The sequence below is a fragment of the Hipposideros armiger genome, unplaced genomic scaffold (assembly GCF_001890085.2).
Source record: "Hipposideros armiger isolate ML-2016 unplaced genomic scaffold, ASM189008v1 scaffold_19, whole genome shotgun sequence".
Classification (NCBI taxonomy): Eukaryota; Metazoa; Chordata; class Mammalia; order Chiroptera; family Hipposideridae; genus Hipposideros; species Hipposideros armiger.
Genome location: NW_017731369.1, coordinates 4,478,789 through 4,491,027, shown reverse-complemented (window position 1 = coordinate 4,491,027; position 12,239 = coordinate 4,478,789). Strand labels below are relative to the sequence as shown.

The window sequence follows — 12,239 nt, the reverse complement described above, 5'->3', positions numbered from 1 at the left end:
GGTGGTACGTAGTTTTATGTATTTAGGTAAAAGGCCACACAGGGATAATTCTCCCAACCCTGTCCCCTTCCAGCTTACCTTACTTCCCCGTCTCCCATGGGAGAGTTTAATTTCTTATACCCTCTCCTTCTAGAATTTCTTTAGCATATACAGGCGAATATAAATATTTAGTCTTTTTTTTAACCCCTTAATTATTACACTCTATAAGTTTAATTTTGTATTTTATAGAAACACCTGAATGGTGATATACAAAGTAATTTAACTTCTGTCAGAAAACTAGGAGGAATTGAACATCAGAGAGATACTTCTATGAAATGACATTTATTGATGCCATTTGGCCTTCAGTCTATTTAGGAATAAAGATGATTAGATAAATACATGAAACTATTCAGAAACGCTCAACTTAATAGAAGCGTCTTAGGATAAATCCTTATGTAAGTGGGGCAGTTAGAAGTTTGGGGTTTTGCCTTAGAAGGTGTGCTTTAAGGGAAGGAGCTGTCCCTGGGCAGAGAGGCACCCTCAGTACATGCGCTGTTGTTCGAGTCCAGCTCCCTCTAGGGACTTAGAGTTTCTGGGTGGAGTAGTTCACATTTCAGAGCATTCTTTGTTCTTGGAGTTTACTTCTGAGATTTAAGTTAATTCTTCATGCTGTGAAAAATCTACACTTTACCCTTAAAATTAAACACTGTTGTGGCACTTTGAGATGTTCACTGAAACCCCTGAAGGACTGTTACCATTAACCAGGTGTCCTATACATCCTGGTTCCTGGACGCCTTCAACTACGCCATCTTAAAGAAGATCGACGTGCTCAACCTCAGCATCGGGGGCCCCGACTTCATGGACCATCCGTTTGTCGACAAGGTTGGTCATGTCACTGCACAGAAGGACGTTGCCTTTGGTGATGGCCCCTGCTCTTTTACATGCCCGACTTTCGAGTGCTTCATCTCTAGTGTGCTGGTGGCTTGTCACCCATGAGGTGACCGCTCTGTGAGGACAGATGGGTGATGACATGAGCTTTAGTGGCTTGCATCGGAAGTAGCCCGTGGTGCCTAGTTGATTCCTTCTCATCTAAACATAAGCTGTTTTTTTGAACATGCCTGGAAAGCCGGTGTCTGCTCTGTGCACTCTGTAATCCTACATCCTGGCTTTTGTTATCTAAACATACTTGTTAGCAAGCACATTCAGGTCTGTAAGGGTCTAGTCACGCAGCGGTTCTCAACCTGTGGGTCGCGACCCCTTTGGGGGTCGAATGACCCTTTCACAGGGGTCGCCTAAGACCATCGGAAAACAAAAAGATATTTACATTACGATTCATAACAGTAGCAAAATTCCAGTTATGGAGTAGCAACGAAAATAATTTTATGGTTGGGGGTCACCACAACATGAGGAACTGTATTAAGGGGTTGCGGCATTAGGAAGGTTGAGAACCGCTGGTCTAGTGTTATATTTTCGGGGGGAACCCTTCTTGTTTTAGGACTGGTTTTCAAAGCTGTGGTTATTTATTTTTTTTAACAGTTCTGTGTTGATTGTTTAAAAGTGGTGTACTGTCATAAGTAAATGCTTGCTAATTTTGTAGGTGTGGGAGTTAACGGCTAACAACGTGATCATGGTTTCTGCTATTGGCAACGATGGGCCTCTTTATGGGTAAGTATCCCCAATAGGGATGAACTTAAAGGTGTTCATTTTTCCCCTGAAATAACTGAAAAAACTATCTGTTGTCTGTCTGTTTCCGTATTTATCTATACTTGTGTATATCTATCTAAAACCCTGCATATGGAAATTTTCAACATACCAAGAAATAGACTGTGTGTAATAAACCTCACATCCCCACCACTTGCTTCAGCAGTTGTCAACTCAAGGCCAATTTTGTTTCTGTTTAATTTTTATTTTATTATTTCTTTACTTGGCTATAAATAGCAATTTGGAGGCCTAATGTTTTATTCTCCTTTTTTTTTCTTTCAAAATCAGTGAGGAAGATAAATCTATTAGAACTAAATGGATTCTGCAGTATTTATTGAGATGAACTCTGCATGAAGCACAGGGGTGAAGAGGCAGATAAGATGAGGGGTCTGCCTCTAGGAAAGATAAGCTGCAGATACAAAGGAACTAACATGGGAGAAAGCGACATAACAGATGCAGATGGCCCTTTGGGGATTGACGAGAGGGATCAGGTGGCGGAAGCAGAGAGAACAGTGTCATGGAAACGTTCCTTTTGTGCCGTGCTGTCATGGGGAACTGAAGCAGCATGAGACGCGAAACGTTAGTCACTGAATCACACGCAGTCAAGTTTGGTTAAAGATCCCAGTTTTCCTTCTTCCTGAAGCTCTGATTTTCACTCTGTAGGTAACATATGTGAATAATCTCTCATGCTGAAACGCTTTCGCAGTAAGATGTTTGTTGCCCTTCTTTATTGGGTACCCAGGATGTGTGCAGTTCAGTGCTGTGACAGAGGATTTGAGGTCATCACAAAGGAAAAAGAAAAAATACAGCCTCTTCCCTCAGTGCTCCATAACCCAGTAGAGGGAGAGACGAATGTATGCGTTCCCTCCTGCGTGCATGTGGCTCCACCGTGTACATGGCAAGGACGTGTGCGAGTGCCTTCAGAAACGCTCGCTCATTGCGTCTCGCAGTGACACCCCTAGGAGTTCATGCTTGGGAGAGCAAGCTGCCTTGAGGGCTGGCTGAGCTTAATGCAAAGCGTCCAGGGCATAGGGTTAGGCTGAATATATGAAATTAATGTTTTTATAGGTCAAAAACCATGCATATGGGCAGTCATGGTTCCAGCCTAATAGCTGTTTAGTCAGTGATGCTATCTCCTTGTAAGGGGTCCAAGGTTCTGGATTTTTCTGTGTCAGTAATATATGTTGTGACTCGTTCTAAAGGTAGCTCTACCGTGAAAAACACCAATTACTAAGTAACCTCATCAAGTTTTCTTGTTTTCTCTTTCTAATGTTTCTGCTATTTTCCAGTTCTCCCCTTACTGATATCCCACTCAAGGCCAGCCCTTATCAGTTCAGAGTCACCAGGTTGTCAGCCAGTCATCCAGCCCTCAGTCTTTTCCCACCCCAGCTCTTCTTGTGTGGGCGACGTGGGGTTGTGGAAAGAGCACAGGCGTGGAGCCGGGTGACTCCGACCTGCCCCCCGCAGGCTGTGGGACCTTCACTCTTTGAGCCTCAGATTCCTCACCTGTCACAGGCGGGCATGCGACCCACCCTGGTTAGTGGTTTTGAGGATGAAATTAGAGAACAAAGGGAAAGCACGACAAATACTGAGCCTCTATAAGTGATGGCTGTTCTTTTTTTTTTTTCCCTTTTTTCCTGTGTTTCTACTGTTAAAATACATGTTCTAGCAGTTTTCTGACTCTAGAATCTGTAGTGGATGATTATCACCTAATCAAATCCAAGTTTTTCTCCTTGGTTTTCAAGGTCATCAGTATTTTAGCCTGGAGCCTGCAAAGTTTTTCTGTAAAGGATCAGATAGTAAATGCTTAGGCTTTGCAGGCCACGTAGTGTTACAATTACTCAACTGCTCTTGTCCTGTGAAGGCAGCCTTGGAATGTGTGAACAAATGGGCGTGGCTGTGTTCCAGTAAAACTTTATTTACAGAAACAGGTGGTGGGCCTGTCTTGAGCCAAAGCCATAATTCCCCAACTGTAGCCTGAGGCTGTTGGCTCAGCCTTATTTTCCACACTGCATGCACATCTTCCTCCCATCAGTCTCCTCCTGGGTCTCCCTGAGGAAACCACGTTTGTCCCAGTCTCCATCACCTGTGTTTCTGCTCCTAACCCTCCTAGCTGGCCTTTCTTCTGTTCATACCTCTCGACTACCAGCTCTTCCACATGCCATTCTGACTGCTGTGCCACACACTAATCGCTTTTCTGAAATCTCTGGGCAGTCATATTCAATGGCTTCTAATCAAAGAGTTGTTCATTCTCAGTGTGTTAGAGAACTCTGGAGAGGAGGGTCTCGTGTCAGGCTCGAATCTGCTCATATTGCTGCACAGAGATGTGGCACCTGCCAGCTGCTTTTAGTGCTGAAAGTGGCATGTAATCACTGAGGCATTGCTTACACAGTTCTGGCTTACTGCTTGGGCATGGGTAGGGCTGGACAGATGGCAGTAATGTGCCCAAAGAGCTGTGTCACTTATCACAGGCATTGCACTGCCAGCCCCTCTGGAACTAATTCTTGCATCCCCGGGTACCCCTTGCTGTGAGCTATCTTGGGGTCCCGCACCCTTGAGACTTAGACTTCATGGTGCAGGGAGTTTGCAGCTGCAGGTGCCCTTTGAACATCAGCAAAGATTTCTTGATGCTTTCCCTTATGTTTTAAAGGTTTAAAGCACACTAAGTATTACAGAGATTGACAGGTAGAAGGAGGGTGGGAAGGTGGCTTTTTTGGTGTGTCAGCTATAGTGGGAAGGTTTATCAGTGACTTCTGTACTAATCTCTGCTCCTTGATTTCATAGACATTTGTAAATTTCTAGCATCAGCCTATAAAATGTCACTGTTGGTACCTTTGAACAGCCACCTGGTGGCATGTCAGTGGCCAGTGAGCTAAGAAGGTAGTGCCAAGGTTGACTCAGTGTGGTTTAAAAAAGTAGAAGCTCTAGAATTTTGCTACTAATATCACTTAAGCCACTTGGAATCAGTTTGGGTTATTGAATTGTCAAAGAGTTTATTTTTATTTTTTTGGCAGGAGAGCTGTAAAAATCAAGCTCAGAAATGCAGTTTCGAAGCGAGTTGTTTTATACTTTCTAATAGTTTAGCTGCATCTTGATTTAGATCTTGACTTTATAGTTTAAACATTTTTGTCAGTATTTATTTCATTATAATTTCCTTGCAGATGTAGTACTCTTGAAGTATTGAATTACACGTTTTTTTCTCTTATATCCATGTCTTTCCTCTGAGGAGCTCCAGATTCTAGAGTAATGATAGTCATTTCCACAGTTCCCCGGGAGGAAAGTGGAATGCCCTGCAAAGATCTCTTGAAAATTTTATGACTTCCTGATCATGGCAGATGCAAATGTGTGATTATAGTTCCTTCCCAGAGAAATGTGGACTCTAGCTGGGGAGGCAGGATGAATACACTTGGGACGATTTGAAAGCGATGTAAGAATGTGTGTGTAGGTGATGAATTATCATAGTGTTAAGTCTAGTGAAGTTCAGAGAACGGGGGAGCGCCTCCAAGCCTGGAAGTTGTGAGGGAAAAAGTGAGTCCTGGGCTGCAGTCTGATAAGCTGACAGGGAAGTGAGGTAAGAAAGTGTGTTCCAGGTACAGGAAATGATTTGAGCCCAGCGTGAAGGTGGCAGTGAGCGTGGCCTTTCGCAGGACAGCTGTGAGGAACAGAAGTCCATCCCAGCCACACAGAAGAGCCTCATACGGTCTTAGATTTTTCTGGGAGTCATTGCCCTTATTTGAATTAGTTCATTTAAAATTCTTTCTCTTCCTTTGTGTTTTTTGTGCCTCAATTTAGCACTCTGAATAACCCCGCTGATCAAATGGATGTGATTGGAGTAGGTGGCATTGACTTTGAGGATAACATCGCCCGCTTCTCTTCAAGGGGAATGACTACCTGGGTAGGCTTCTCTTCATTAGTCGAATGTGCCTAAAGGAACCATTTGTCTAAAAGCCTAGGGGTGTATTTATAAGTGCACAGATAGAAAAGCAGCATTTAAGCCCAATCCTCGCATGCACAGATGGCATAGGCAGGGCTGCGGTACTTACCTGGCCATGAAGATGCGAGATCTGGCCCCTCTGACATCTGCCTCTTCACTGGCGCCCCAGGCAGGGGCCAGTTCTGAGAGGCATTTCCCTGTTGCATTTCTTTTTAACTTATTTCCAAGTGACTCACTTTTTAGGTCAACTGGATTCATGCCCACTTGTCCTAACTAGTAGGAAGATGAGCAGTCTTGCTTGGTGCTGGGTAAGATGACTTTTTTGCCTTAAGCAAGAGAAACCACTGAGAAGAACTTACTATCAACTCTGCTAACACAGAGATAATTGTATATAGTTGGACAAAATCAAAATAATCCTGCAAGTTAAATAATTTGGCTACTCAGGTCTTAATTATGCTGCTAATTCCTCCTCCTCTACCCATCAGGACAGAGTTGGATTAGAGTTAGTCGCTCCCTCAAGCAGCACTGGTCACTTGCCTGCCCCTCGCAGTCTTCAGGGTCAGATCACCTCTTGGGTGCTCTAATTCAGGGGTGCCGAGCGGGAAGTTTTGGGAAGTCCCAGAAGAGAGTCACAGCCTCCTGAGAATATTGTGGCCTGTCCACACTGGCGCCCCTTAATGGGATAGCTTTTCCCCTTGACAGCGTCACCTCTCCTGGTGCCTCTTCAGTTGGCCCCACCATGGGTCCATGCCTTGCGTACTCAGATGCCTCCTGGAATGAGGTTCATTGAATTGTTGCCACAGCCTGCTGGTGGACCCCACTCTGAGAAAGTCAGTCCCAGGGATGTGTTTCATACCCGTTCATCTGCCCTCCCTCAGCACTTTTTTTTACTGCCAAATACTTGGAAAGGATGCCTGTACTAGTTGATGTCCCTGTAGCTCCATTGTAAATGCGTTCACGGAATTATAATGCAGTATCATGTCCTCGGCCTTTGTCATGGCCTTGATTTTTAATGACATTTTGAGAAATGTCCCTGAATCATCTACAGAGCTGCCGTTGAAGATGTCTTTACTCAGTGTCCCACGTAGATGGGTGCAGAGTCTGTTTATGTTTGATTGGAGTACTTCTTTCTACAGAGCATAGACCCTATTGTCATTCTCATTTTTGCTTCAGTTTCCAGGAAGTTTCAGAGTACTCAGTTAAGAATCTTTTCCCAAGTTACCTTTATCATTCTGAATGGCTTCTTCTTTCTCTTTTGGTGACAGATTGAAATCTTCAGTCATATTATATTATGTACTTTTTTCCTTATAAAGAAAATATTTTTTTCCTAACTTTTAATTTTAATTTTCTGATTTTTCTAAGATATCTCTAATTTTTAAGTTATCCAGAGATAAATCAGTTTCCAGTGTCGAGTCTTGCATGTTAGCAAAATTAAAAATATTCATTTTTAATTGCTTTATGGCATTGCTGTTACACTGGTTATTATAAAACACACCCAAAATAATTTTATTTTCTACATTATCGTTTAAGCTTGTTTTCTGTACTGCAGTGAATTTCAGACAAAAACTAGTAACTTACTGAAGTTGTGCTATATTTAAATAACCCATATTTCTGTTCTGGTTTTATTCACTGATAACCACACTTAACTGTGTGCCAGTATGTGTGCCGTGGTGGAAACCAACCTGCTTTTATTCATAGGAGCTACCAGGAGGCTATGGCCGTGTGAAACCTGATATTGTCACCTATGGTGCTGGAGTGAGGGGCTCCGGTGTGAAAGGAGGATGCCGGGCCCTCTCAGGGACCAGCGTGGCTTCTCCGGTGGTCGCAGGTGCTGTCACTTTGCTAGTCAGGTAAGTGTTGCTGAACAGAGAAGGTGGTGCCAGCAGACCAGAAGCTGAGTCTTGCTTGTCCCCAGCTAGGTTTAGAATTGAGGAGCACATCATGTGACCTTGCTCTGTCTGTCTTCATCTCTACACAAGAGGTCAGAGTGCGTTCTTTGATAGAGGATTTTTGTGACAGTGAAGGGCATACGTGGGAACATACTATGTAAACTAAACCATAAAGCACTGTACAAGGACAGAATACTATTGCTTTCGTTATGTTTGAGGTCTAGTTTTGTTTGGGGGCTTTTTTTTTTTTTTAAGGTTTTTTTTAGAGCAGTTTTAGGATCACAGCAAAATTGAAAGTACAGAGATTCTCCATGTCCCTTGTGCCCCATTTTGTTTGTTTTTACACCGTTTTTGTGCTACAGCTGTATTTATTATATCCAAGCAAGTGTGTTTATCAGGCAGGGGATAAAAAGTAAGATATTTCCCTGCCGTATCCTTCATTTCCTTGGGGATGCACCTTTTAATGTTCTCTCTTAGCTAAGGAGCTGACAAACCAGCAGTCACCACTCCTTTAAAGAGACAGGTTTCTCTGTGCAGTTTACTTATTTGTCTTGTTGAATCCCATCCACAGTTGGAATGGAGCTTAGTCGTCGACCCTTCATTTTGCAGTTAATGAAACTGGAAGAAAGTTCTTAGAGATAGTCCACTGGAATTGACGTTCATAGGCTCTGACTTAGTCAGATGGGCCATCGTGCCTTACTCGCAAAATCATAAAAAGATGTCTTTGGAGCTAGCACTTATTTTATATTTTACCTCCCCCCAAAACTGTTCCTATCTCACCTCCCCAAAAATCCTTTCTATCTAGGTGAGGTTTTAGTTGAGCTTTCTTTCGTGTTGTGATAACACAAAACTCGGCATATTTCAAAGTTATTATACTCTATGTTAATTTTAAAATTAAAACAGTCAAATGATAGTAAATGTTCTCATATTTAAAATTCTCTTAAATTTATGTTGACTTTAGCTTCTAATGCCAGAGACTTTTTTGTATTAATAATCTTTCATACAGGTAGATGTTTGCCTCTTTCCTCCTTTACCCAGCCTTCCCTTCAGTTCAGAGCCACGTTCTTGAAATTGTTGGCATTGGCCAGAGTAGTCTTTGGAGAAGAACCATCTGCCTGTTAGAAGCGTTGTCTTTCTGTTCTAGTTGTTTTCTTCACCCCCGTGTTACGTGTAGTGACAAGAGAGGGAAGGGAATGCAGACTGGGGAGTTCCCTGGCTCACCTAGGCTTCTGTATCCTCCAGGAGGAGAGGATTCAGCTAGGCTCCTTTTTGTTCACTGTTGTTGATTGTGAAACAAAAAATAATGGTTCACGTCTCCCACTTACCATGATCGTTAGCAGGAATGAAGTTTCAGGCTCCACTGTTGAGCCTGTCAAAACTGTGTCCTGTCACATGAGTGGGGAGGTGAGGGTGTGGGGCTCTATCCCCAGAGGCAGCTCTAAGTACAGATATTTTCAGTGTCAAGGAAACCTTTCACTTTCCTCATTCCCCTGCAGCAGATAAAAATGCCACTGTGATAGTTCAGAAATATTTTTATGGCCTGACAAATAGCTCATGATAGAGGCTGAGCGACAAGAAAGTGCGTCCTCAGCTTCCAGCCTCCCATTGCTCAATAAGGAACTAGAACCTAACCTTTGGTCTTGCTTTATCAGCGGGAAGAGGGAATGATTGGTGACCTATAGCTGAGCCCTTAGTAGTTCTTTTATTGTCATTGAAAATCGGTTCCACTTTATGTCCTGTTACTTCTCCTTATGTCAGATTTCCCATCTAGACCTGTTAGAAAAACCTGCCTACACTCCCCAAGACCAACCACCATTAAAGAGAAATATTTAGGAACTTCAGATAGTAAGTTTTTCTTTTTTTGCTCACTGGATTTTCTTCCCTGCATTGAGAGGTTAAAATGTACTTGTGTTTATAATGCGTGGCTATACAAAAGTGAGTGTTTTAATGCTAGCATTCTTAAGCAGTTGATACTGCTTAGGTGTCAAGTTCCTGCCTAGTAGAGCTGAGTGTTCAGGTTTGTCCAGATGCATTCTGATGATGAAACTCTCAAGGTGGCCTCCGCTCTGCACAGTTCTCAGGCTTTATGCACCAGCGTGATGCATCACACGCCGGCCTCCAGAGCAGAAAAGGCAGCTTGGGCCGTGGAGGTGGCGGGCTCCACTCAGACACTGTGCCCCTTGCCCAGCCTGCATCAGCTCCCGCTCCAGGACCCCTCTGTTTTCCTGCCTTTTCCCAGTTAGGTCATGTCCCAGTGTGTTTCTTCCTCCTGGCTTTCCCTGGGGGAGCCAGTACCTTTACCTGTCCTTGCCTCCTGCAACGTGTAAGGTCAATTTATTGAATTACTGGGAAAATACGTTTTTCTGATACATTTAGTCTAAAAAGCAGTAGCTCCGTGAGTCACTGTGGAAGGCTGATAACTGGTTACTCCCAAGGCAGGGTACAGAAATGAACACACATTCATTCTTATCTTGCACAGCCGGACCAAAGCAGCTTTCGTTAGAGACAAAACAAGATTGGAGGTCACGTGTTTGCACATTTGCAGGTTAGGAGTAATCTGATTTTCCTTTTTTTAATGAAAAAATGAGCCAATGCATGGTTTTCTCCCCAGCACAGTCCAGAAACGTGAACTGGTGAATCCGGCCAGTATGAAGCAGGCCCTGATTGCATCAGCCCGGAGGCTTCCTGGGGTCAATATGTTTGAGCAAGGCCATGGCAAGCTGGATCTCCTCAGAGCCTATCAGGTCCTCAACAGCTACAAGCCTCAGGCAAGGTTAGTGTGCTCTCCTGCATGGGCCTTTCTCTGCACTGGGTTCTGAGGGCATTTTTCCCTCTGCACAGAATACCAGCCTCCAAACAGGAACCAGTCACTGATGACACAACACTCAGGGCCCCAGGGAGACCATCATGCTGCCACTCATACCAGGGTGCCAGCTAGCTGAACTTGAACTGCTTTCCACTTCCTGATGTTCTGTTACTTTTAATATGAATGTTTTAAAATAACGATTCCCTGTTTTCTTTTTTACTCTTTAAAACTTTCTATTGAAGTAATCTTGGGTGTACAGAAATTTTCAAAAATAGCAGAGAGTTCTCGATTACCCTTTACTCAGCTTCCTCTAATGCCAGTATCTTAGATGACCATAATTCGACTATTAAAACTGACCAATGAACACTGATACTGTTCTGTGATTAACCTCCAGACTTTATTCCCAGTTTGCCAGTTTCCCCCATGTCCTTTGTCCTGTCCAGAATCCAGGTCCCACGCTGCATTTAGTTGTGTCTTCTAATTCTCCTCCAGCTTTTGACAGTTCATGTCGTTTGGTGTCATTCATGACTCTGACTCCTTTGGGAGTGCTGGTCGCTTATTTTGTAGATTGTCTCCTGATGTGGGTTTGTCTGATGCTTTCTCGTGATTAGTTTGAGGTTATATATATTTCATAGGAAGCTTTTTCATTTTTTATTTTGAAACGATTTTAGACTTACAGTATAGTTCCAGAAATAGTACATGGAGATCCATAAACCCTTCACCCAGCTTTTCCTAATGTTAACATCTTACATAACCATAGTACAAGGCTCAGAGCCTGGAAATTAATGTGGATACATTACCATTGATTAATCTACAGACTATTTTCACATTTCACCCACTGTCCCACTCCTGTCCTTTTCCTGGACCAGAAGCCAGTCCAGCATCCCATGTTCCATTTAGTTGTCTCCTTGGTCCCCTTCAGTCAGGGACACTTGATTAGTGTTCTTCCCCTCGTTATTGGTGGAGTTCATTTGCATCATTTAATTTAGGTGATGTGTCAGTCCAGGTCCTCCCTCCAGGAATCAGATGCCAGGATGGGGTTAGCTGTCCCAAGGGATCTGTCGGGGGAAGGGGATATGAAGGATAAAGAGAAGGAGGCAGGAATGGTCTTAGGACTGCCATGCTGACCTGATGCCTGTGCAGAGAGGTGGGAGGAAGACCCTCTGACCACCCATGGCACAGGTCTAAAAGTGTTTCCACTGATGGGAATCCTTGAACCAAAGCCTTGAACCTGTTAGAGGAGCCTGTGTCCCACAGGGACGGGCCTGCCCTGATACCCCTCTATACTCAGTCATTGGCCAGGAGCAGCCTGGGGGGAGCGTGGCCTTGGCACAGATGTGATGGGGGGTCCAGAGGGTCAGCAGCCGGCGGTGTCCATAGCTGTGCTTCTGTAGCAGGAGAGCCGAGCAGCATGATTCATGGTGCCTGCCTTTGGTGGCGTCTGCCAGGTTTCTCCATTGCAGGTACTGTTGGTCCCTTTGTGACTACTAAATGTCGTTTGTGGGGATGCACTTTGAGATGCTCTTGTTTCTTAACATACTTGCACTCACTGCTTTTAGCATCCATTGGTGGTTCTTGTCTACAGTGATTATTACTGTAGAGATTGTCCCATGGTGATTTTCTATTTCTCTCATTCTTCCTACATTTATTCATTGGAAATCTGCTGTAAGGAAGAGCTGCCCCTTCTCTCCCATTTATTTATTTATTTATTCAATGTATGTCTATCAGTATGGACCCATGGATATTTATTTGATTCTGGGTTATAACCCAGTAATATCATTGTTTATATTGTTGTTCACATTGTCTCAGATTTGGCTATTGGGAGCGCCTTCTGGTTGGCTCTTGGGTCTTTTCAGCACGTCTTCATCAATTTGTGAGCACTTTCTCATTTGTTGGCAGCGCAGCAGTTCCATGCCCTTGGTATCAGCAC

General features: G+C 43.7%; 1 protein-coding gene across 1 annotated transcript in view; it reads left to right on the top strand.

Annotated features, from left to right (window-relative positions):
* MBTPS1 (membrane bound transcription factor peptidase, site 1) overlaps nucleotides 1-12,239 on the top strand; it is a 74,650-nt gene that overhangs the window by 22,430 nt on the left and 39,981 nt on the right. The window contains exons 7-12 of the mRNA XM_019634782.1: nucleotides 745-861; nucleotides 1,577-1,644; nucleotides 5,473-5,575; nucleotides 7,313-7,464; nucleotides 10,115-10,276; nucleotides 10,753-10,759. Coding sequence (XP_019490327.1) covers nucleotides 745-861; nucleotides 1,577-1,644; nucleotides 5,473-5,575; nucleotides 7,313-7,464; nucleotides 10,115-10,276; nucleotides 10,753-10,759 — 609 coding nt within the window. The remainder of the gene's footprint in view (nucleotides 1-744; nucleotides 862-1,576; nucleotides 1,645-5,472; nucleotides 5,576-7,312; nucleotides 7,465-10,114; nucleotides 10,277-10,752; nucleotides 10,760-12,239) is intronic.